This window comes from Argopecten irradians, chromosome 8, assembly GCF_041381155.1.
Source record: "Argopecten irradians isolate NY chromosome 8, Ai_NY, whole genome shotgun sequence".
In the NCBI taxonomy this organism is placed as follows: domain Eukaryota; kingdom Metazoa; phylum Mollusca; class Bivalvia; order Pectinida; family Pectinidae; genus Argopecten; species Argopecten irradians.
In genome coordinates, this window is record NC_091141.1 from 5,483,382 (window position 1) to 5,506,867 (window position 23,486).

The following is a 23,486-nucleotide window of genomic DNA, read 5'->3' on the forward strand; positions in this document are numbered from 1 at the left end:
CTGATAGATGTTTCCATTTATTTGAAATCCATGAAAGTAAATCTTAATAATTTTGTTTCCAAGTAGAAATAGCACACAATAAAATTATTTTACAGTCAACATTCAGTTAAGTTAAATGTTTTAGTTATGAACCTTTATGCAATATTTTGAGATATAGAAATACAAAAACAAAAATCATGGTTCTGTATTTACCCTTGCTAGCATTTATTGTTTGTGAGTGTAACACCCTACTTTTCATAGAAAACAATGTGAATTTCGCTTAAAACAGGAACGTCACAATGGATACCTAAGAGCAAGGGAGGTAACCCTGTAACGTGCAAAGATTGAATTCTTTTAAAAGCATAGCATTCAACTCATCTGTTTTCATTTCAGTATTTTCACAAGGTGGATGATGTCTGGACATACAACACTATACTTGAGAAGGGAAATATGAAAGGTACAGCTTGACGAGCAGCTCCGATATAATGCTATAGTGATGAAGACATATTCTTCCTTTCATGTAGTGGAAGGTTGTGGTGGGATCAACCTTCAGGTTCATGCCTTTAAATGGTAGATAGGACTACCGAATACAAAAGGATATGATGGTTAACAAAAATATGTTATTGTTGTCAAAATGGATGGACTTGTTCACTAAGGTGTCTGCAATAGGAAAATTATTTTGTGATAAGTAGAAGTTGATGCATCAGAGGAAAGAAATGTGATAAAGTTCTTCACCAGATGTTGTGATAACGTTATATAGCAATTTACATGTGATACAATAGCTGTTATCTTGTGTATATTGATCGCCAAACCAAATATAGACAAAACACATGATACTATACTGAAGTTATGGCCTTTGTTCTGCACACTTATGAATGTGATATATCCTTTGTCAAAGTATCTCTGCATCAGATATTGTGTGGTGTACGTGGTTTTGAAAGTATGAGTTGGACAAAGTGAAAAAGACAATCAATGGACACATACATTGATATGTAGACATGTTTTACTAAACACAGGGAAGCTCTGTCAAACCACAATGGTGTGTTCACATGTGGCAGACAAATTTGAGGTCTGCTATCACTGCTTTATATTAAATGTTGAATGGGACCAGTATAATTGGGTCTACCTCAGTCTGATAAAAGTGGCTTTCCTTACATACAATATACTAAAGAATTATAATTGATCAATACTATTAAAGATCAACACTAAAGCTATTTTTTTTATCAGTGTTACCCTACTTTTGTTCTTATGTGATTGTTTCATATATCCATGGTTTAAAAAGTAGTAGAAATAGGTCAGTTTCATAATTTTTAGCAGAATCGTTTAATTGAATTCATAAAAAAAAATTATCATTTGAATTTTTTTTTTTTTCATATTCTGTTGAAAACAAGCAATAAAGTTATGTACTCCCGGTATGTATAGTACCAGCGAGATTCCCAATGTAGACAAATTTACTGCTCATTATCATAAACTGTTTTATTGTTTATAATTCAAACACATGATATTCAGCTACTGAATTAAGGTGGTTTAATTGCCAAAATGATCTCTTATAAAATGTTATATTGTTATTTATGAATCTATTCATTAAGTGCAATTTTAAGTTGTTAACAACAGGTGCATGTAGGTTTAATAATCTGTTGTTCCAAACATCTTAATAATATAAATTATAAAATCTGCATATTTGTCAAGATTGAATATCATTGATCATATTGTTCTTTTTGTACTGGTATCTCAATCAAAATCAAATTAAAAAGACAAATCCACCTATAAATTCTTATATTATAAGTGTTCTTAAACATTTTAAAAATGAAGGTATCAATAGTGTCGAGAAATGTATATTTGGGGACAAATTTACCTGTTCTGTCAGTGTAATTTCAGATGTTTTTTTTTCCACACTACAATAAGAAAATTATCGCGGTATCCATTTTGTAGACTTTTGAAAGCATTATGCAATGAAAATGTTGTGTTGATTGGTGCAGCCATTGTCCTTTTGTGTACGATTAAACTAAAGACTCATCTTTTTATATTGAGGACTTAGTGAATTACAAGGATTTTCAATTGCTTATGCATTAGAGTGATTTTCAATTGCTTATGCATTAGAGTGACTTGTAAGTGTCCATTTTATTTGCATTTAATGCATTACTAAGATGTATTAATTTAAAGTTACAAGTCGGGCCTGACTGACATGTTTTGGTAAAAGTCAAGGACAAACTAACCACCTATTTATATATAGTTAGCTAACTTACCATTAATTCACATTTTATTCTAGCCTTGTTTTCTGACATGCAGTTTTTAGCCCACCATCATCAGATGGTGGGCTATTCAAATCGCCCTGCGTCCGCCGTCCTCCGTCCGTCCGTAAACAATGCTTGTTATCACTATTTCTTAAAAACTACTGAAGGGATTTTGTTCAAACTTCACATGGAGGTTACCCGTGGTCCCTAGTTGTGCCATAAAGATTTTGAGGCTGATCGGAAAAACAAGATGGCCGCCAGGCAGCCATCTTTGATTTTGGCAGTTGAAGTTTGTTATCGATATTTCTTGAGAAGTACTGAAGGGATTTTGTTCAAACTTCACATGGAGGTTACCCTTGGTCCCTAGTTGTGCCATACAGATTTTGAGCCTGATCGGAAAAACAAGATGGCCTCCAGGCAGCCATCTTTGATTTTGGCAGTTGAAGTTTGTTATCAATATTTCTTGAGAACTACTGAAGGGATTTTGTTCAAACTTCACATGGAGGGTACACATGGTCCCTAGTTGTGCCATACAGATTTTGAGGCTGATCGGAAAAACAAGATGGCCGCCAGGCGGCCATCTTGGATTTTGATAGTTAAGGTTTGATATCCCTATTTCTCAAAAAGTGCTGAAGGGATCTTTCTCAAATTTAATATGTAGGTTCCCCTAGGGCCCTTGTTGTGCATATTGCATTTTTGGACCAATCGGTGAACAAGATGGCCGCCAGGCCACCATCTTGGATTTTGATAGTTAAAGTTTGTTATGGCTATTTCTCAGATAGTACTGAAGGGATCTGTCTCAAATTTCATATGTAGGTTCCCCTAGGGACCTAGTTGTGCATAATGCATTTTGGGACCGATCGGTCAACAAGATGGCCGCCAGGCCACCATCTTGGATTTTGATAGTTCAAGTTTGTTATGGCTATTTCTCAGATAGTACTGAAGGGATCTGTCTCAAATTTCATATGTAGGTTCCCCTAGGGACCTAGTTGTGCATATTGCATTTTGAGACCGATCAGTTAACAAGATGGCCGCCAGGCAGCCATCTTGGATTTTGTTATTCAAAGTTTGTTATCGCTATTTCTCAGAAAGTATTGAATGGATCTTTCTCAAATTTCACATGTAGGTTCCCCTAGGGCCCTAGTTGTGCATATTGTGATTTGGGACCGATTGATCAACAAGATGGCCTCCAAGGAGTCATCTTGGATTTTGATAGTTGAAGTTTGTTACCGCTATTTCTCAAAAGGTACTGAAGCGATCTGTCTCAAATTTTATATGTAGTATGTTTGAAAAAGTTTAAAAAGTAGAGAAAAGATCCATCTTTCCTTTGTCAGATATAGATCATTCTTTGGTGGGCGCCAAGATCCCTCTGGGATCTCTTGTTAATTATTGAAATCTACGTACTAGGTCGGTGTAGGGTTGGTGTAAGAATAAATAACGTTAAGATACTTTCTGAGACCTATGGTTGATGAAGTCTAGCGCAGTACTATCAACGGTCGGTCTCTGACAATGAGAGTCAGTCTGAGAGGTTTAGAGTTACTTTTCTCAAAATTCTATCACTTGTTCAATAAGTTAATGTATAGCTTTTGATATTTTTTCTCTCATTTTGAGACAGGTGAATGCACGGAGAGCAGTTGTACACATTTGTACTGCCCTGTATGTATTGTTTTGTGGAGGGAGAATTGATGTATACCTGCTTGTAAATACAGTGCTGTGTGAATGTCATACATTATCTAAAAGTGTATGGGGACATAATAAAGTATGAAATCTGTGATACCATAAAGAATTGTTTATCTTTTCCTTTGTCTTATTAATTATTTACATTTTCACTGCAGCCCATATTACCTTACCAAGTGCAGTCGATGCACTACGTACCATCCACTTATTATATGACGTCATTATCATTGTGTCATCTGCCATGCTCTGTACAAAAAACTTTTCACATTTTGAACTTTTTCTTAAGTTCCACAAGTGCAATTTAGCTAAAATTTGCCTGAAATGATCCCAACATGGTTCCGACCAATGGTTGTTACTTTTTGGGTCAGTTCGAAATCAAAGATAGATGCTACGGCTGCCATGTTGAAAACACATTTTGAACTTCTTATCAAGTTCTACTAGTATTATAAAGCTGAAACTTTCCTGAAATGATTTGGCCAAGTGTTGTTATCCCACAAGGCCGTTGGGTCTCTTGTTAAAATCCATGAATTAGTTTATGACCTGTAGTGATTCATGACAAATAATTGGTGGACAATGAATTGATGAAGGACGCTTCATCATCGCTTAAACTTTCTGACTTTTCAGACTAGAGGTTCTAAATTCAATACTTGGTAAAAAATTGAATAGCTTAATAATACAAATGGATGAAAAACATAAACAGAATATGAGTTTTAAATAGGCAACAACAAACATTTATTAAAACTAGCAGTCAACAAAGGTACAAATATATGTATTAAATTCTTATGGGACATAGAAGTGATGACCAAAAAAGAATTGTCATTTTTTTCAAGTCGATCTGCACCTTTATCAAGAAACAACAAAACAAACATGATTACATATAAATATGATATGAACAGTAATATGGGACAATGAAGGTAGACAAATATTATGAAGCACAATGGAGCACAATTAACCCTTCGGCAAGTGGCAGTCGAAGGCTGATCTACCAACATGTAGCCATGATGTTCGGCAGAACACTACAATATGAGCAGTGACTGGATAACTTGCCACATACAATATGAGCAGTGACTGGATAACTTGCCACATACAATATGAGCAGTGACTGGATAACGTGCCACATACAATATGAGCAGTGACTGGATAACGTGCCACATACAATATGAGCAGTGACTGGATAACGTGCCACATACAATATGAGCAGTGACTGGATAACGTGCCACATACAATATGAGCAGTGACTGGATAACGTGCCACATACAATATGAGCAGTGACTGGATAACGTGCCACATACAATATGAGCAGTGACTGGATAACGTGCCACATACAATATGAGCAGTGGATAATGTGCCACATACAATATGAGCAGTGGATAACGTGCCACATACAATATGAGCAGTGGATAACGTGCCACATACAATATGAGTAGTGGATAACGTGCCACATACAATATGAGCAGTGACTGGATAACGTGCCACATACAATATGAGCAGTGGATAACGTGCCACATACAATATGAGCAGTGACTGGATAACGTGCCACATACAATATGAGCAGTGACTGGATAACGTGCCACATACAATATGAGCATACAATATGAGCAGTGACTGGATAACGTGCCACATACAATATGAGCAGTGGATAACATGCCACATACAATATGAGCAGTGACTGGATAACGTGCCACATACAATATGAGCAGTGACTGGATAACGTGCCACATACAATATGAGCAGTGACTGGATAACGTGCCACATACAATATGAGCAGTGACTGGATAACGTGCCACATACAATATGAGCAGTGACTGGATAACGTGCCACATACAATATGAGCAGTGACTGGATAACGTGCCACATACAATATGAGCAGTGGATAACATGCCACATACAATATGAGCAGTGACTGGATAACGTGCCACATATGACATCAAATGATGCCTAGGACTTTCTACAGACTAGTAGTGTGTCTATTAACAATACCACAAATAACAAGTCTTGAACATGCTATAAAGAGAATACCTTTTATTCAGACCTGAATCAATCGCTTAATGTTAACTTATTATATTCAGGTTTGATAACAGATAAACAGTGACACTGCCCAGTAAGCCAAAACTTCCTGTAAACTGAAACTGTAAGCCAATGCAATATCCCCACCCCTAACACGATGGTAACTGTTAATGAAGCATGTGACGTATCAAATTATAGACATGCATATGTTATATGATAATTGACCATAGTTTGAACAAAATCAATCTAAAAGGTAAAATGTATATTTTAGAAAACCTGTGTATAGTGACCTTGTTACCATAGCAATCAAAATAGAAATTGACCAGTAGTAAGGAGTTGTCTGGACATTTTTTCTAACAAAACCTTAATTGTGTAACCTGGTTATCATGGTAACCAAAATCACAACAAATGCATGAACTGTATACATTCATCTACACACGGTCACAATCAATGCTGCCAATGAAGTTTTATTGAAATGGATCCAGCAGATTAGGAGGTAGCTGTGCAGACAAACTATGGACTGACAAGCTGCAAGATTACAGTACATGTACTTCTTTACATCGGGCGTGTCATCATCAGAAATGTACCACAAGCTAGATACATTTGTATGTGTTCTTTGCTCAGGTGAACAAGAAATGAGGTATGTGTTCAGATATACAAATTATTTGTTCCAAACTTATGTCATACATTTTGGACCAGCAGACTTTGAATCAATTTCATTGTTTCACAACACCACATGAGGTATGTTCATAAAAATATGGAACCATAGCTACAATATAACATGTAAGTAAAACATATGTAGAATAGTATCTCAAGGACAGTCACGAAATAAATGTGCCAGTGTTACTCTGTCAAGAATGATGACTGCAAACAACTTTTAAAAGTTTGAGTATCTGTATTACAATTTCTTGTTCATGGGCTTTGTGGACAACATGGCCTCCCCGTTCAAACAAAAGCACTCGCCTGTAGTAGCTATCATCGTCTGAAAGATAATTTCCACAAATTACAACAACAAGCACAAATAAATCCTGTTATGGTTAGAGAAGAAGAAGAGCAGAGAACAGAATTTATAGGAATCCGAGAGATAAATCACTTACAGGTGATATTAAGATATCATGCATGCTTATGTATAGCAATTAAGGCTATTTGACAATCAAACTGAGACTTGAAGAAAAGTTATTTTTGAAACATGACAAATACATAAGTAAATGTGAAATACACAGAACCTTACAGATAGATGACTTTACCATGAAATGGAATTTAGATGTATAAAATTATGCAGATTCAAAGTAAATAAAATTTATTCTTGAAAATCATTACATTTTCCGACAGTATCAGCAATGGTTATAGAATCTTTTCCAATCTTGGTTATCTCCCCTTCCTCGATTCCAAGGTGATGTGCCATCTCCATGGCAAAGTTCCATTCACCAATCTTGTCATTGCGAGTAATAGCCATTACAAATGGGTGCTTCTTTTTACCAGCAGCCTCAGCAAATGCTTGCATCTAAAAGTTTACAAAGATGCAAATGTATATATAATTTGATGATTTTCCATAACTACATGTATATGTAATAAATCATATACCATACTTTTTTTTCAAAATTCATAGAATATGTCATAAAATAAACAAATTTCATTTTACTTCAAAATCATGTGTTACCTTATCAAAATTGACTTGTCTCATACTTTCTACAGCAATCGGAAGTGATGGAAAAGCGTCTTCATCCAACACAAAACCTATAATGCACAAAAATAAATATTGCACTTAATCACTTCTGATAAACTTTTCATAATTTTTTTAAAAGACGAGAATTTTTTGAAGTATGATATGATAAGTATCAATTGTTCAGTTTTATTATAATTAATGTTTTTCATCAAATTACCGGGATATTGGTACAGTTACTTGATTACATTTTGTCTCAATTAAGTACAGTATTTGGAAATCAAGTAAATGTGCTTTTAGTCAAATAAGTTCTCAGTTGAAATGGAGATGGAAAGCTACACTTTCCACAGAAAGCCTAAGAAGTTTTTATTGTTTACTTATAAAGTGATTGCAAGAAAAATGTATCAACTCTAAAAGCTATATATTTTCTATAGAATTTGGAGTAACAACAAAGGGAGATAATTTAAGACAGAGTGTACATTTACTAAGAATGCAGACTTACCTAACATCTTATATAAAAAGGGAAGTGTTTTATAGATTGTTAAATGAAGAGATGGATTTCTCAACAGTGCCGCTAAAATTTTTACTCCCATATATGGCCGGAGAGTTCTGTAACTCGATCAAAAGAAATAAGAAATGGTTTAGTTCATATACCACATTCTTCCCAATAAGTGCCCATGCAGGCCTAGAGACTTGACATTGGGCCTGCATCATGCTGAGATGAAGGAAAACTAATTTTGTTAAAAAAAATGACTGTGACCTTCATTCAAAGTCACAGAGGTCAAATAGGCGAAAATCTTCAATTGAATTTTGTCAATATTGACCATCATTCAAGGTCTATTGGAGTCTTATAGGCTAATATCTTTTTACTTTGGCTGCCATAGGACTATGCACTGGGCCTGTCCCTGTAGATTTTTGCAATGAAATGTTTTTTTGTTTTTGTTTTTATATTAAAAATTGTCCTGTGTCATACATCAGAAATCTTATCGTCTCTCTTTAATATGACCATGATTACCAGGTAGCAGATGAGCGATTCTGGCCCATTGGTCCTTAATTTATCTATATATAAATGCTTAAAGATGCTCCACCGCCAATGGATGGTATTTTTCCTCTTTATAAACATGAGCAGACAAATTAATGTTTTCTTCAGTTACAAAAGTTACTTACTTTACCCCGTTACCACCTTTGAAACGTTTGAGCTTCTTGTTTTAATTTAAGATAAAATATTAAAAAATAATTAATTGCTTCCCGAAAACATTCAATGGCACTATGCCCTATATTTGATAAAGTACTGATTGAGCATGCGCCAAAAGCAAAATAAATTATTTTATATGATTTTTCTTGTGTTAATTAGACACATATAAACACAACTACATGTCAGTTATTGTTCCAATGAATGGTAATGTTTATGCTCTGTCGGCAGTGTAGCATCTTTAATAATTTCAATGGTTCTTTTTCCTAGGACTGTAATGACTTATGATTCTAAAATCTCCTGTATCATAGAGGTCTTCCCAAGAGAAAATATGACCGGGAATCACGGTTCGATATTTTCCTGGAATCCGGTCAATCCCATCCGGGCTCCCAGTCATATCCTAGCGTGATCCCGGTCATATCCCGGTGGGATTCGGGCTGGTATCCCAAGACAAAATCCCAGTGAGATCTTGGGGAAATACGGGGTATACAAGTGAATCCTATCTTTTGCATTATTGATTATAAATAATTTTGCTTTTTCGGTGAACCAAAAATTTTACATTTCTACGCAGTTCTATTTCAAACAAATAATTAACACTTTTCATCAAATAAAACTTTAGATACAGCCAGACAATAAACAAAAAGATTCTTATCAACTCAAGCCATTCTTTGACCTTGATATGTTATTGAATTTTGAATTGCACTAAAGCTTTGTTCTTTTCATAATTATGAAAACTTATAATGCTACACATAAACAAAACAGTATTTAAATTCAGGTATATAAACTTATAATCAAATACTAATAATTGCCACCACTTCATGCCTAGTTGTAACTTATTTATCAATATATGACTTGCACTTTTATCACTGAGAAAGATCATGCTTCAAGGTTACTGCTCATTTCTATTAAAAAACATTACTGAGAATGCAATCTATGAATTTCTTTTGTTTTAGGCTTATAAAATGACTTTTGTAACATTATGAAACTTACCAAATTTGCTGATATTCCTAAAGTTCACAAATAACTGCACAAAACTTTGACTTCCCTACCTGGTGTCCTCCATCTTAATTTTAAACTACAAAACACGAAAAGAGTTCTTAAAAAGAGGAGTAACTCTTCTGTGACCAGCCGGGATCCTGGTCACATGTGATATCCAGGCAGGGATCACGGTCATGCACCATCCTGGTTTACCCAACTGGGATCCCGGTTTTCTAAACTGGGATCCCAATTAGATTGTCAAATCCCGCTGGGATCCCGGAGGGATTTGGTTTCCTGGCGGGATCTTGGCAGGATCCTGCCGTTATCCCCATTAAATTTTCTATTCCTATTATAAAAAGCTTTGTTAAACTTCCTGTCTTCCTCTAATACTAACATTAGGGTATTTTAACAACTCATGTTTTTCTGAAAGATAACATGACTTAAATGATCCTTCATAACTAACCATGGACTTAAGGCTTCCAGATTGAACTCACCGATGGTGTCTTTTTGAAAGGGGATTAAGAATGACAGATGACTTAGCAAGAGGAAGGTCAGCTGCAGCCTTGTAGCTCAACCAGGTACCAGCACTATGTCCCATCAGAACATCGACCCTGTAAGAAATACCAGAGCTGTATGTACGAAATCTAATCATTTTTTCTGAACGCATTATCTAGAGTACCTCCTGTATGAAGTTGTAATGTACTCCATAATGTCCACTACTATTGCATTGGTGCCCAAATATTAAAGACGGAAAAGAATAGACCCAGAGCAGACAATGTGAACCTAATTAGCTCAATTGCTAAACTAAATCTTGTCCCTAATGATGTATTCAACACAATAAGTGCCCCCATCCCTATAAGCACCTTGTCCCCTCTTTTTAGACCTAAATTCACAGACCCCCAATATAAATGTAGACTAAAAATTTCGAAAACTGTGTATATGTTTCTTTAATGATTAATCTTGCAAAAGGATTTATGGCTTAAGTGTTCAATAGTTTTATGAAAGGCTAGTCCAATTTTATTTCTATTATTTGTTTCTACATATGTAATTTGAGAAGGACTCCTTCAGTACTTTCTGAGAAATAGTATGTAGTAACAATTTTTTACTATCAAAATCCATGTTGACTGATTGATCCCAAAACAAAATACGCACAAATATGGCCCAAGGGGAATCTACATATGGAATTTGAAAATGATCCCTTCAGTGCTTTCTGAGAGATAGGGATAACAAACTTTAACAATCAAAATCCATGATGGCTGCCTGGCGGCCATCTTGTTGTCCAATTGGTCCCAAAATGTAATATTCATAACTACAGCCCTCGGGGAACCTACATATGAAACTTGAGAATGATTCCTTCAGTACTTACAGAGAACTAGCGATAACAAACTTTAACTATCAAAATACAAGATGGCTGTCTAGCAGCCATCTTGTTGACCAATTGGTCTCAAAATGCCATATGCACAACAAGAGTCCTAGGGAACCTACATATGAAATTTGAGAAAGATCCATTCGGCACTTTCTGAGATATAGTGATAACAAGAATTGTTAACGGACTGACGATGAACCACAAGCAAAAAGTGATTTGAATAGCCCATCTGGTGATAATGGGCTAAAATGATTTACCCATTTATCTGTGAAATATGTGACATTTACCACACTAACATGTTTATACCAATAAAAACCCATTTATCTGTGATTCACCAATGAAATATGTGACATTTACCACACTAACATGTTTATACCAATAAAAACCCATTTATCTGTGATTCACCAATGAAATATGTGACATTTACCACACTAACATGTTTATACCAATAAAAACCCATTTATCTGTGATTCACCAATGAAATATGTGACATTTACCACACTAACATGTTTATACCAATAAAAACCCATTTATCTGTGATTCACCAATGAAATATGTGACATTTACCACACTAACATGTTTTATACCAATAACAAGAGGCCCATGGGCCTTAACGGTCATCTGACTCATTGCACAAAACAACAAAGTCACAGTATAAAGTATTGGTTAACGATTAATATAAACAATACAAGAAACTCCTTAGTTGAATATGTAAGTTTCTGAAATAGGTAAATGTCATTCGTTGAACAAACTTGGTAGCCCTTCATCCATATATGGTTGTAACCCATTTACGGATTTTAAAGCCAAATTTCAGCAAAGCTTCCATTTTGGACATCCGCCATACTATCCCCATGGGTCTTAGCTCGGTCCTTTATAAAATATGATTGTCCTCACCTAAAGTTCCCCTTCAGAATCAATTAAAACCCCTATAGACCAATTTTCCTTGAGATCGGAGACTGAAACCTGAAAACAGGAAGTGGGCCAGCGGCCATCTTGGAAAACCAAAGTCTTAATGAAAATGTTTGCATGTTGTTCGGCATTAATTTAAACCCCTATAGACCAATTTTCATTGAGATTGGAGACCGAAATCTGAAAACAGGAAGTGGGCCAGCTAATATTAAGAAAATTTGCCCTTTTGGGGCCCCACACCTCAGCCCCTAGGGGTCGGACCAGACTCATTTATATAAAATACGATTGTCCTTCCCCAATGATGTTTCACACCAAATATGGATGAAATCCATCCAAGGATGAAGGACTAGTAGGATTTTAAAGCTTAAATTAAGAAAATTTCCCCTTTTTAGGCCCCGTCCCTCTGCCCCTAGGGGTCGGACCAGGCTCATTTATATAAAATATGATTGTCCTTCCCCAATGATGTTTCACACCAAATATGGATGAAATCCATCCAAGGATGAAGGAGGAGTAGGATCTAGCTTAAATTAAGAAAATTTGACCTTTTGGAGCCCCGCCCCTCTGCCCATAGTGGTCGGATCTATTTCATTTATATAAAATATGATTGTCCTTCCCCAATGATGTTTCACACCAAATATGGATGAAATCCATTCAAGGATGAAGGAGGAGTAGGATTTTAAAGCTTAAATTAAGAAAATTTCCCCTTTTGGAGCCCCGCCCCTCTGCCCCTAGGGGTCGGACCAGGCTCATTTATATAAAATATGATTGTCCTTCCCCAATGATGTTTCACACCAAATATGGATGGATGAAATCCATTCAAGGATGAAGGAGGAGTAGGATTTTAAAGCTTAAATTAAGAAAATTTCCTCTTTTGGAGCCCCGCCCCTCTGCCCCTAGGGGTCACCAGGCTCATTTATATAAAATATGATTGTCCTTCCCCAACGATGTTTCACACCAAATATGGATGAAATCCATCCAAGGATGAAGGAGAAGTAGGATTTTAAAGCTAAAATTAAGAAAATTTGCCCTTTCGGGGCCCCACCCCTCAGCCCCTAGGGGTCGGACCAGGCTCATTTATATAAAATATGATTGTCCTTCCCCAATGATATTTTACACCAAATATAGATGAAATCCATTCAAGGATGAAGGAGGAGTAGGATTTTAAAGCTAAAATTAAGAAAATTTGCCCTTTTTTGGGCCCCATCCCTCAGCTCCTAGGGGTCGGACCAGGCTCATTTATATAAAATATGAATGTCCTTCATCAATGATGTTTCACACCAAATATGGATGGAATCCATCCAAGGATGAAAGAGGAGTAGGATTTTAAAGCTTAAATTAAGAAAATTTGCCCTTTTGGGGCCCCACCCCTCAGCCCCTAGGGGTCAAACAAGGCTCATTTATATAACATATGATTTTCCATCCCCAATGATGTTTTCACATCAAATATGGATGAAATCCATCCAAGGATGAAGGAGGAGTAGGATTTTAAAGCTTAAATTAAGAAAATTTGCCCTTTTGGGCCCCACGCCTCAGCCCCAAGGGGTCGGACCAGGCTCATTTATATAAAATATGATTGTCCTTCCCCAATGATGTTTCACACCAAATATGGATGAAATCCATTCAAGGATGAAGGAGGAGTAGGATTTTAAAGGGACAATTCGCTCTAAGACTTCATTAAAACTTGCACATATTTCGGAAACAAACCAGTTCTAATGGAAATTAGATTACTTAGTTTTACTGTGATATGTCAGAAAAGCCCACTGCAGTCAAATGTATGTGAAATGTTCAATCGCCATTACACATAGCCTTGTATGCCTAACCCTGACCCTTGCCTGTGTAGTAAAGCATTTTTTGTCTAGAACTACTCAAATCGCTCTTACAGTTGTGGTAACATTATAAGATGCATGTTCTTGTCTAAAAATAATTTCATCAACTCCTCAGTGGTTATGTATTGCATTTGTTTAACGTGCGTGACTTCGACTCGGGTAAGGGAACAGCGTACATGTTGTACCTGCTTAATCGTGTTGATCAAGGATCTGGAATTTCAATGGTATTAATCAAAATACTTAACAATGTTGTGGAATTTGTCGCTATTTCTTGTCATATGTTTCATAAGGACTGTAGAACAATACATTAATGTCATATTTTGCTTCGTGGTTTTGTAACGATTGAGCCTTACTGAATTGTCCCTTTAAAGCTTAAATAAAGAAAATTTCCTCTTTTGGAGCCCCGCCTCTCTGCCCCTAGGGGTCGGACCAGGCTCATTTATATAAAATATGATTGTCCTTCCCCAATGATGTTTTACACCAAATATAGATGAAATCCATTCAAGGATGAAGGAGGAGTAGGATTTTAAAGCTAAAATTAAGAAAATTTGCCCTTTTTTGGGCCCCATCCCTCAGCCCCTAGGGGTCGGACCAGGCTCATTTATATAAAATATGAATGTCCTTCCCCAATGATGTTTCACACCAAATATGGATGAAATCTATCCAAGGATGAAAGAGGAGTAGGATTTTAAAGCTTAAATTAAGAAAATTTGCCCTTTTGGGGCCCCACCCCTCAGCCCCTAGGGGTCGGACAAGGCTCATTTATATAAAATATGATTGTCCATCCCCAATGATGTTTCACACCAAATATGGATGAAATCCATCCAAGGATGAAGGAGGAGTAGGATTTTAAAGCTAAAATTAAGAAAATTTGCCCTTTTGGGGGCCCCACCCCTCAGCCCCTAGGGGTCGGACCAGGCTCATTTATATAAAATATGATTGTCCTTCCCCAATGATGTTTCACACCAAATATGGATGTAATCCGCTCAAGGGTTAAGGAGGAGTAGGCTTTTGTATAAATAGTCTTACGCACGACGCACGGCGCACGGCGCACGGCGGACGGCGCACGACGACGGACGAAACACGATGACAATAGGTCATCCTGACCTTCTAACATGTTTATACCAATAAAAACCCATTTATCTGTGATTCACCAATGAAATATGTGACATTTACCACCCTAACATGTTTAAATCAATGGAATACATATTACCTATCAATGGCCAAAGCTTCCAGTATAGTAGTTAACATCTGATATTTTCCTTCTGTGCTGTGGTCAAGGCGATAGATGTCCTTCCCAAAAAGTCTACTTCTCCCATTGCCTGTAATGACCAATAAACTTGAATGTGTTTCATTATACAATTTAATATAATAATATTCATTGTATCATCAAATTATCAATTTCTTGTGCAATAGACTGTCTTCTTGATTGACAGATCATAACCAAAAGGAGAGTGTGCACAACAAATGAAGGAGAAACCCAAATCTACACATTATGTTTGAAACATGTCTATCAGTACTGCATGATAAGCTCAAACTGTTAAAGTCATTTAACAGAATAACACGGAAGTAAATGTGTGCAGTCATAATGTGAGTTTGTAACAAAAAAGACCTTGACTTTTGCAATTCTGATCTGAAAGAGAACTTGAATAAATGAACGGAAACCTCTAAATGGAAACCTCCTGCCACCAACATGGGCCCCACAGCTACTGCCATAGACTCCTATACATGTGTCACCTTCTATTTACAGGCAACACCAAAATAGCAACCTGTCAGGAATTTCATTATCTAGTCATGATCAGGTAAAATGAATTGTATGTACAGTACCTATAAAACTGAAATGTAAAATTGATGTGTACCTGGAAAGTCTAACGCCACCACTCTGACATCATGGCCAGCCAGTCTTCTAGCTAAGGACTCAAAGTCCTGGGAGGATCCAGGTTGTCCGTGGATAGCAACAACAAGTGGAGTCTGGAGTGTCGGGTCGGATGGACGTACGTCCCAGATACCCACATCCACCGTCATCTTCTCTCCAGGGGTTCGAGTTTTGAACAAGACTGGCAAGGTATAATATTGTTCATTGTTCGTGCTGGAAACAAGCTGTCTCACTGATATACAGTTACCAACACTTTTATATCTAGAACATATGCGTCCTCTTGCTAGCAATTGCACCAGTACTGAATATGTTGGTAATCTTAGCATCGTTTAAGGTTGGATCATCCAAGCATGACTGTATCCTTCTTTACCTTTTTCTTTAAAACTAGGTGCATTTTGTAACCGAATACCTGAAAAAATCAAAGTACTGCAAAGACAACGTAGCAAAAATAGAAAAACAAGATTTTGTTTTCAATAATGATTTAAAAACATTATGTTAATGTACACAGAAAGAACCTCTGATTAGTTACCTTGAGTGAAGGTCAAGGTCCTTCGTTTTATCAACCTTGATACATTTAGCCCTTCACCCAAGCATGCAAAATGCCCACTATCAGTACCCTGGGTTTCTTAGTTATTCACAAGAATTTGTTCAATTATTTTAGCCTATTCGACCCCTGTGACCTTGACTGATGGTGGAGGTCATTCATATAAGCAGACTTAGCAGCCCTGCATCCCAGCATGCTAATGGCCAAATAACATTACTTTAGCTCTGCCACGTAGTTATTCAAAAGAAGTTGTTTAGATATTTTAGCCTTTTTTGGCCCCTGGGATCTTGAACAAAATTGGTAGTTCTTCATCCCAACCTGCTACATACCAAATAAAAGGTCTCTAGGACTCTTAAACAAAATTCCTAGAGGGGCTGGCTGTATCGCTCACCTGGTTTGTAATGCCAAGATATGTTTTGAATACAGGTTCATTGTTTCTTTTCTAAGGGAATTTTGATATTTACCTCTATTTCCCCTATCAGGCCCCGCCAGAGCCAAAAATTATACAAACTCTATTCCCCTTTCCCCAAGGATGTTTCTGGTCAAATTTAGTTATAATCCATGAAGACCTCTATGACAAGTAGCAATTTAAAGGACTTTTTTCCCCTTTTGAGCCCTGCCCCTTCTGCCCCCTGGGGAGGGGTCAGGGTCGTAATTTATACAAACTTTGTTCTCCTTTCCCCAAAGATGATGCTGGTCAAATTTGATTAGAATTCATGCAGAACTCTATGAATAGTAGCGATTAAAATAATTTACCTCAATTTATTCTATTGGGCCCACCCCTCCTGCCCCAGGGGGGTCAGAGCCAAAATTTATACAAACTCAGTTCCTCTTGCCCCAAGGATGTTTCTAACCAAATTTGATTATAATCCATGCAGAACCCTATGACTAGTAGCGATTTAAATAATTTACCTCAATTTATCCCATTGGGCCCACCTCTCCTGCCCCTGGGGGGGGGGGGGGGGGTCAGGATCAATATTTATACAAACTCAGTTCCTCTTGCCCCAAGGATGTTTCTGGCCAAATTTGGTTACATTCCATGTAGAACCCTATGACTAGTAGTGATTTAAAGGATTTACCTCTATTTCCCCTTTGTGGCCTTGCCCCTCCTGCCCCCAGGGGGTCAGAGTCAATATTTATACAAACTCTGTTCCCCTTGCCCCAAGGATGTTTCTGGCCAAATTTTATTACATTCCATGTAGAACCCTATGATAAGTACTGATTTAAAGGATTTACCTCTATTTCCCCTATTGGGCCCTGCCCTTCCTGCCCACAGGGGATCAGAGCCAAAATTTATACAAACTCTGTTCCCCTTTCCCCAAGGATGTTTCTGGCCAAATTTGGTTACAATCCATGGAGAACTCTAGGAAGTAGTGATTTAAAGGACATGTTGACCGACAGATGACGCGTTGACATAAGCTGTCATAGAAGCGGCCCAGGCGAGCTGAAAATTGACAAAATTTTACCATTTTGACCTTTAATATTGTGATCTCGAATGTAGGTAAATGTCAATCATTTGAACAACTTGGTACCCCCCTCATCCAAGCATGCTACAAGCCAAATATCAGGTCTCTAAGCCTCTTAGTTATATGGGAGATAAATTGTATCGACTTAAGTAACATTGCCGAAAATATGTCACAGAATGTACCTTTGGAAGTACAGTAATTTTATCGTACTTCCTAGGGTTAAGCTTATGTAGTAATGATTTTGACTTTATCTTTGATATTCCTAGTGCATGTAATATCCATAGCAGTTATAAAAGGTTAGACATGAGGGTCATTTGAAAAATTGAAAAATGTCTCCCGTCTACAGTCGATAACACACATGACACACATATAAAAATGTCTATTTCCCGTCTACAGTCGATAACACACATGACAGACATATAAAAATGTCTATTTCCCGTCTACAGTCGATAACACACATGACAGACATATAAAAATGTCTTTTTCCCGTCTACAGTCGATAACACACATGACAGACATATAAAAATGTCTTTTTCCCGTCTACAGTCGATAACACACATGACAGACATATAAAAATGTCTATTTCCCGTCTACAGTCGATAACACACATGACAGACATATAAAAATGTCTCCCGTCTACAGTCGATAACACACATGACAGACATATAAAAATGTCTCCCGTCTACAGTCGATAACACACATGACACACATATAAAAATGTCTATTTCCCGTCTACAGTCGATAACACACATGACAGACATATAAAAATGTCTATTTCCCGTCTACAGTCGATAACACACATGACAGACATATAAAAATGTCTTTTTCCCGTCTACAGTCGATAACACACATGACAGACATATAAAAATGTCTTTTTCCCGTCTACAGTCGATAACACACATGACAGACATATAAAAATGTCTATTTCCCGTCTACAGTCGATAACACACATGACAGACATATAAAAATGTCTATTTCCCGTCTACAGTCGATAACACACATGACAGACATATAAAAATGTCTTTTTCCCGTCTACAGTCGATAACACACATGACAGACATATAAAAATGTCTTTTTCCCGTCTACAGTCGATAACACACATGACAGACATATAAAAATGTCTATTTCCCGTCTACAGTCGATAACACACATGACAGACATATAAAAATGTCTTTTTCCCGTCTACAGTCGATAACACACATGACAGACATATAAAAATGTCTTTTTTCCCGTCTACAGTCGATAACACACATGACAGACATATAAAAATGTCTATTTCCCGTCTACAGTCGATAACACACATGACAGACATATAAAAATGTCTTTTTCCCGTCTACAGTCGATAACACACATGACAGACATATAAAAATGTCTTTTTTCCCGTCTACAGTCGATAACACACATGACAGACATATAAAAATGTCTTTTTCCCGTCTACAGTCGATAACACACATGACAGACATATAAAAATGTCTTTTTCCCGTCTACAGTCGATAACACACATGACAGACATATAAAAATGTCTTTTTCCCGTCTACATTCGATAACACACATGACAGACATATAAAAATGTCTTTTTCCCGTCTACAGTCGATAACACACATGACAGACATATAAAAATGTCTTTTTCCCGTCTACAGTCGATAACACACATGACAGACATATAAAAATGTCTTTTTCCCGTCTACAGTCGATAACACACATGACAGGCATATAAAAATGTCTTTTTCCCGTCTACAGTCGATAACACACATGACAGACATATAAAAATGTCTTTTTCCCGTCTACAGTCGATAACACACATGACAGACATATAAAAATGTCTTTTTCCCGTCTACAGTCGATAACACACATGACAGACATATAAAAATGTCTATTTCCCGTCTACAGTCGATAACACACATGACAGACATATAAAAATGTCTTTTTCCTGTCTACAGTCGATAACACACATGACAGACATATAAAAATGTATTTTGTCACTCTAAATTCTAATGAGTGTTAATTTTTAATTTGACAAATCTGATTCTTTAATCTTAAATTAGGAAAAAGTATTCCTGACAATGTGATAAGAAAGAAAAAATATTCTACTGGTCTATATTTAAATACAAAAAAGGCAAGGACACTTCTTTGTTATTTCCTTGAAAACACACTTTATACAAGGTGAAATTTCAAAATTTCAAACAGCTGTAAAAAGCTTATTTTTGAAGCTAGAGATATTTTGAATAGTGTTATATTATCAGCAAATAGTAAAATATTAAGAAAATATACCTTACAAAAAACCTCACATCTTTCAAAAAATGGTGGGAAACATAATATAACCTGCTTTATGAAAAATTATATTTAAAGGCCAATTAACTTTCTGATACAACTGTTGATTTTTAATATGGGAATGTAGAACGAGATTGATAATTTTGTAGAGGAGTCCTAAAAGTTATGAGCTTACCATTAATACTACACTTATCATCTTCTGAACAATTTAATTAAAATAAATCAAAATTCCATAATGCGGGTCGTATTATGTTTCCCGTCGTCGTCCTGATTACCGCGTGTTAGATGACTATCACTGCACTAGATTGCAAAACAGCGAAATTGATATACAATTATGGCCCTCTGTGGAGGAATACATCTAGAATTGTCTCCCTGGAAAGAGTTATTTTCTCGAAGGTGAAGCCCAAGAGAAAATAACTCTTTCCAGGAGATAATTTTAGATGTATCCTAACACATAGGGACATAATTATTTTTTTATACCGACCAAAATGAAAAGAAAAAAATCTCTGTTAAAAGAACTCATGAAGATATTTCCCAAAGCAAAATGTGTCTGGCAGCAAAAAATAAGCAACACGTTGCAGATGACGTCAACTTCCATGCAGTCACGTGCTTAGCTTCCAAGGGGTTTTTTTCCCTAAGGTTTTTTCCTTCATGGTTTATTTCCCTTGGGTTATTTCCCTCAGGGCTTATTTCCCTGGGGTTATTTCCATCGCCTTCCAATTCCAGGGAAATATCCAACTTATTCAATGTCATGTGATTAAGTTTAATCCAATCAGAACATTCTAAATGAAAGTGAGGTATAATAATTGTTGTGAGCCCTTAATTCAATCAACATAGATTATGCAGGTAAACTTGTATTTGTTTGATGTTACAACTTCATCTAAGGTCATCGATATACATTTTTTTATGTTAAAGATGCTCCACCGCTGACAAATGATATTTTTGCACTATCAAAAACACGAGCAGACGATTAAGTATTTTTCTTCAGTTACAAAAGTTACTTACTTTACACCATTACCACCATTGAAAAGTTTGAGCTTCTAATTTCCCTTCAAGTTAAAGTTACAAAAAATAATTAATTGCATCCCGAAAAAATTCCGTGCCACTATATCCTATATGGAATTAAGTACCGATTGCGTATGCACCAAAGGCAAAATAAATTATTTTATATAAATTTTTTTGTGTTAATTAGACATGTTTATACACGATTAAACACCAATTATTGTTCAAGTGATTAATATCATTTATACTCTGTCGGCGGTGGAGCATCTTTAATATTGTTTTCAGAAACTTTTATATTTTGTTTCGGAAAGAATTAAGAAGAAGACGAAGAAGAAGACGAAGAAGAAGAAGTGGGCCTTTCATTTTCATTATTACCTAAATTGTTGAGAGGGTGCTGATATGGTGTAATAAGTATTAAAATGTTAGAGACTCTACAAAATCTTTCCCCTATACATTCCCATTTTAAAAATAAAAAGTCTTTCGGAAAGGTAGGCCTAGTGGACCTTTAAAATCTTTAAAAATGCTCCACCGCCGACAGAGCATAAATGATATTCATTATTTGAACAATAATTGGTGTTGAATCAGGTATATACGTATATGTCTAATTAACACAAAAAATGATATAAAATAATTTATTTTGCCTTTGGTGAAGGGGCAACCATGCAGTCTTCTTCATTCCATACGTTACAGCTAAAACTTTTCAATGGTGGTAATGGTGTAAAGTAAGTAACTTTTGTAACTGAAGAAAAATACTAAATCGTCTGCTGCTGTTTTGATAGTGAAAAAATACCATTTGTCAGCGGTGGAGGATCTTACTTTTAAGTTAACTTTCAGCAATAGCCTACTTTTCACGGACTGGTCAAAGGGAGGTAATTCTTACATCCACAGACGACAAAATCGAGAAAACCAAACCGGGTCATTCCACTTGATAGGACGATATAGGCCTAGGCCTTACATCGTACGAATATATCATACATGTAAGGAGAGAGCAACAACTTCGATGTGTTCAATCACCGGCCAAATATGTGTTTCATTTAAAAGATCCAAACCTTAGTTCTGTCACGCTGCAGACAGGTCACTTCGACTTCTCTCGGGACTCACCTTGCCGACACTTGATTGGTTAATAAATAGGTTAATGGAACATGCCACTGTACACCGAATAAAACAAAAGGTCTTCTACATAACACTGAAATACCTGATAAATTAACTGTTTTAGTTGTAAATACGATGAATAAGCTGCATATCATTCAGTAGTTTTGTGCGGATGATGAAATAAGACGACAACAATACCGTTCGGAACACTTCTAGACTTATGAAAAGATTTTCACTGCTCTACATTTATTTTCCGAGTGATGTAAAGAGGCCACTGTCCACTGTCAGTCCAACAATTTGTGACTGGTGTTTGCCTACCCCACCGCAGCGTTTTTAGCGGACGAGGGGCACCACAAAGAAAGCACAAACTTCAGGTAATGTATATGGAGCAAACAAGTCTAAATGTCGGCTTTTTAATGACACGTTCAGTGTGTCCTGAAAGTGCAAAGTTTGGGAAATTTCCCAGACCAAAGTGTGATTAGCATCACGTCAAATGTTTTGGGTAAGTTGGGACTCTACAGATATAGGTCAGCTCCCGTTATTTTGACAGTTCTTTTTCAGATAGCAGTTTTAAAGTATATTTCTGAAGTATTATTACAATCACATTGCATCCGTTTCATTATTGTGTACATGCAATCAGAAACATATATGTTTCTGGTACAATAGTCCTAAATCTGCACTCAGGCTGCACTTGTGATCACCATAACATCAACTTCAAATCTGGTTAAACATTTTCATGGCCAGCTAGCAGGGTCGACACATAACTTTCATCTGATAGGCTTCAAGTTACAGCGATTCTGACTCTTTAATTTTTTACCTACCTTTTGTCAAAACCACAATGGCATCTTTATTTATGAGATGTAACAACCAAACTGATTAACAGCTAATTAAAAGCAAATTTAAAAAAAAATGTAAAATAATTTAAAGAACTTTTAAGTATCAACTCATAGTAATTAGGGAGTTTCAAGTTCACAAAACAATGCAATTAGTCCCACCATCTGGTCATTATTTGACGTGATTTATGTGAAGTCATATTTTTTTTTTTACGACCGGAAGGTGGCCCGGGATTAATCGACGTTCAATCATACTTTACCCACGTTGTTATAGGATCTCGGAACTCCTGTATTGCTACATTATTTGATCCCATATATATATATTCTATTACAGTGTAGTTGAATTTAGTTTGCTACATGATCTGGCTGCAACCATTCTAAAGGATTCTGGCTGTGTAACTTTAATTAAATTACTAAAATTCATTGAATTGAAAAAAACAATTCAAAATAATGATATTTGATGTATGTAACCGGAAACATATATACATAGAGATTGGCAACTCCACCATTTTTACGAACGGTAGATGTACCTCTATATGTGTGTATGGGTTTTTAGATAATTAACTCTTAA

General features: G+C 36.3%; 3 protein-coding genes across 8 annotated transcripts in view; 2 read left to right on the plus strand and 1 right to left on the minus strand.

The window, feature by feature from the left end:
- LOC138329170 (oxysterol-binding protein-related protein 11-like) overlaps positions 1-3,999 on the plus strand; it is a 34,647-nt gene extending 30,648 nt beyond the window's left edge. For both annotated transcript variants that reach the window (XM_069275959.1, XM_069275960.1), the window contains exon 22: positions 373-3,999. In XM_069275959.1, coding sequence (XP_069132060.1) covers positions 373-447 — 75 coding nt within the window. In that variant the 3' untranslated portion in view covers positions 448-3,999. The remainder of the gene's footprint in view (positions 1-372) is intronic.
- Positions 4,000-5,892: 1,893 nt separating this feature from the next.
- Positions 5,893-22,314, minus strand: LOC138329172 (uncharacterized). 4 transcript variants are annotated; one of them, XM_069275965.1, is made up of 8 exons: positions 22,186-22,314; positions 15,691-16,116; positions 15,045-15,153; positions 10,225-10,341; positions 8,063-8,169; positions 7,558-7,634; positions 7,218-7,401; positions 5,893-6,879 (listed from the first exon to the last, which is right to left on the minus strand). In XM_069275965.1, exons 2-8 carry the CDS (start codon positions 16,031-16,033, stop codon positions 6,749-6,751), a joined length of 1,068 nt encoding a protein of 355 aa, XP_069132066.1. In that variant the 5' UTR covers positions 16,034-16,116; positions 22,186-22,314; the 3' UTR covers positions 5,893-6,748. The 4 variants fall into 4 exon arrangements, with proteins under 4 accessions (XP_069132066.1, XP_069132065.1, XP_069132068.1 ...); XM_069275964.1 differs by lacking the exon at positions 22,186-22,314 and adding an exon at positions 22,040-22,176; XM_069275967.1 differs by lacking the exon at positions 22,186-22,314 and adding an exon at positions 21,871-22,016.
- The window catches only part of LOC138329171 (uncharacterized), a 35,324-nt gene continuing 34,145 nt past the window's right edge, over positions 22,308-23,486 (plus strand). The window contains exon 1 of one of the 2 annotated variants that reach the window (XM_069275962.1): positions 22,308-22,456. The gene's annotated coding sequence lies outside the window, so the exon portion shown is untranslated. The remainder of the gene's footprint in view (positions 22,457-23,486) is intronic. The other variant, XM_069275961.1, reaches the window with a different exon arrangement.

Bases quoted from the DNA above. Each gene is read 5' to 3' on its own strand.
- LOC138329172 (XM_069275965.1), bottom strand. From the start codon at position 16,033: ATGCTAAGATTACCAACATATTCAGTACTGGTGCAATTGCTAGCAAGA. The intron at 7,635-8,062 runs GTAAGTCTGCAT...TGTGCATTATAG, and splicing joins CTTTTTATATAAGATGTTAG to GTTTTGTGTTGGATGAAGAC. The intron at 6,880-7,217 runs GTAATGATTTTC...ATTATCTTTCAG, and splicing joins TGCTGATACTGTCGGAAAAT to ACGATGATAGCTACTACAGG.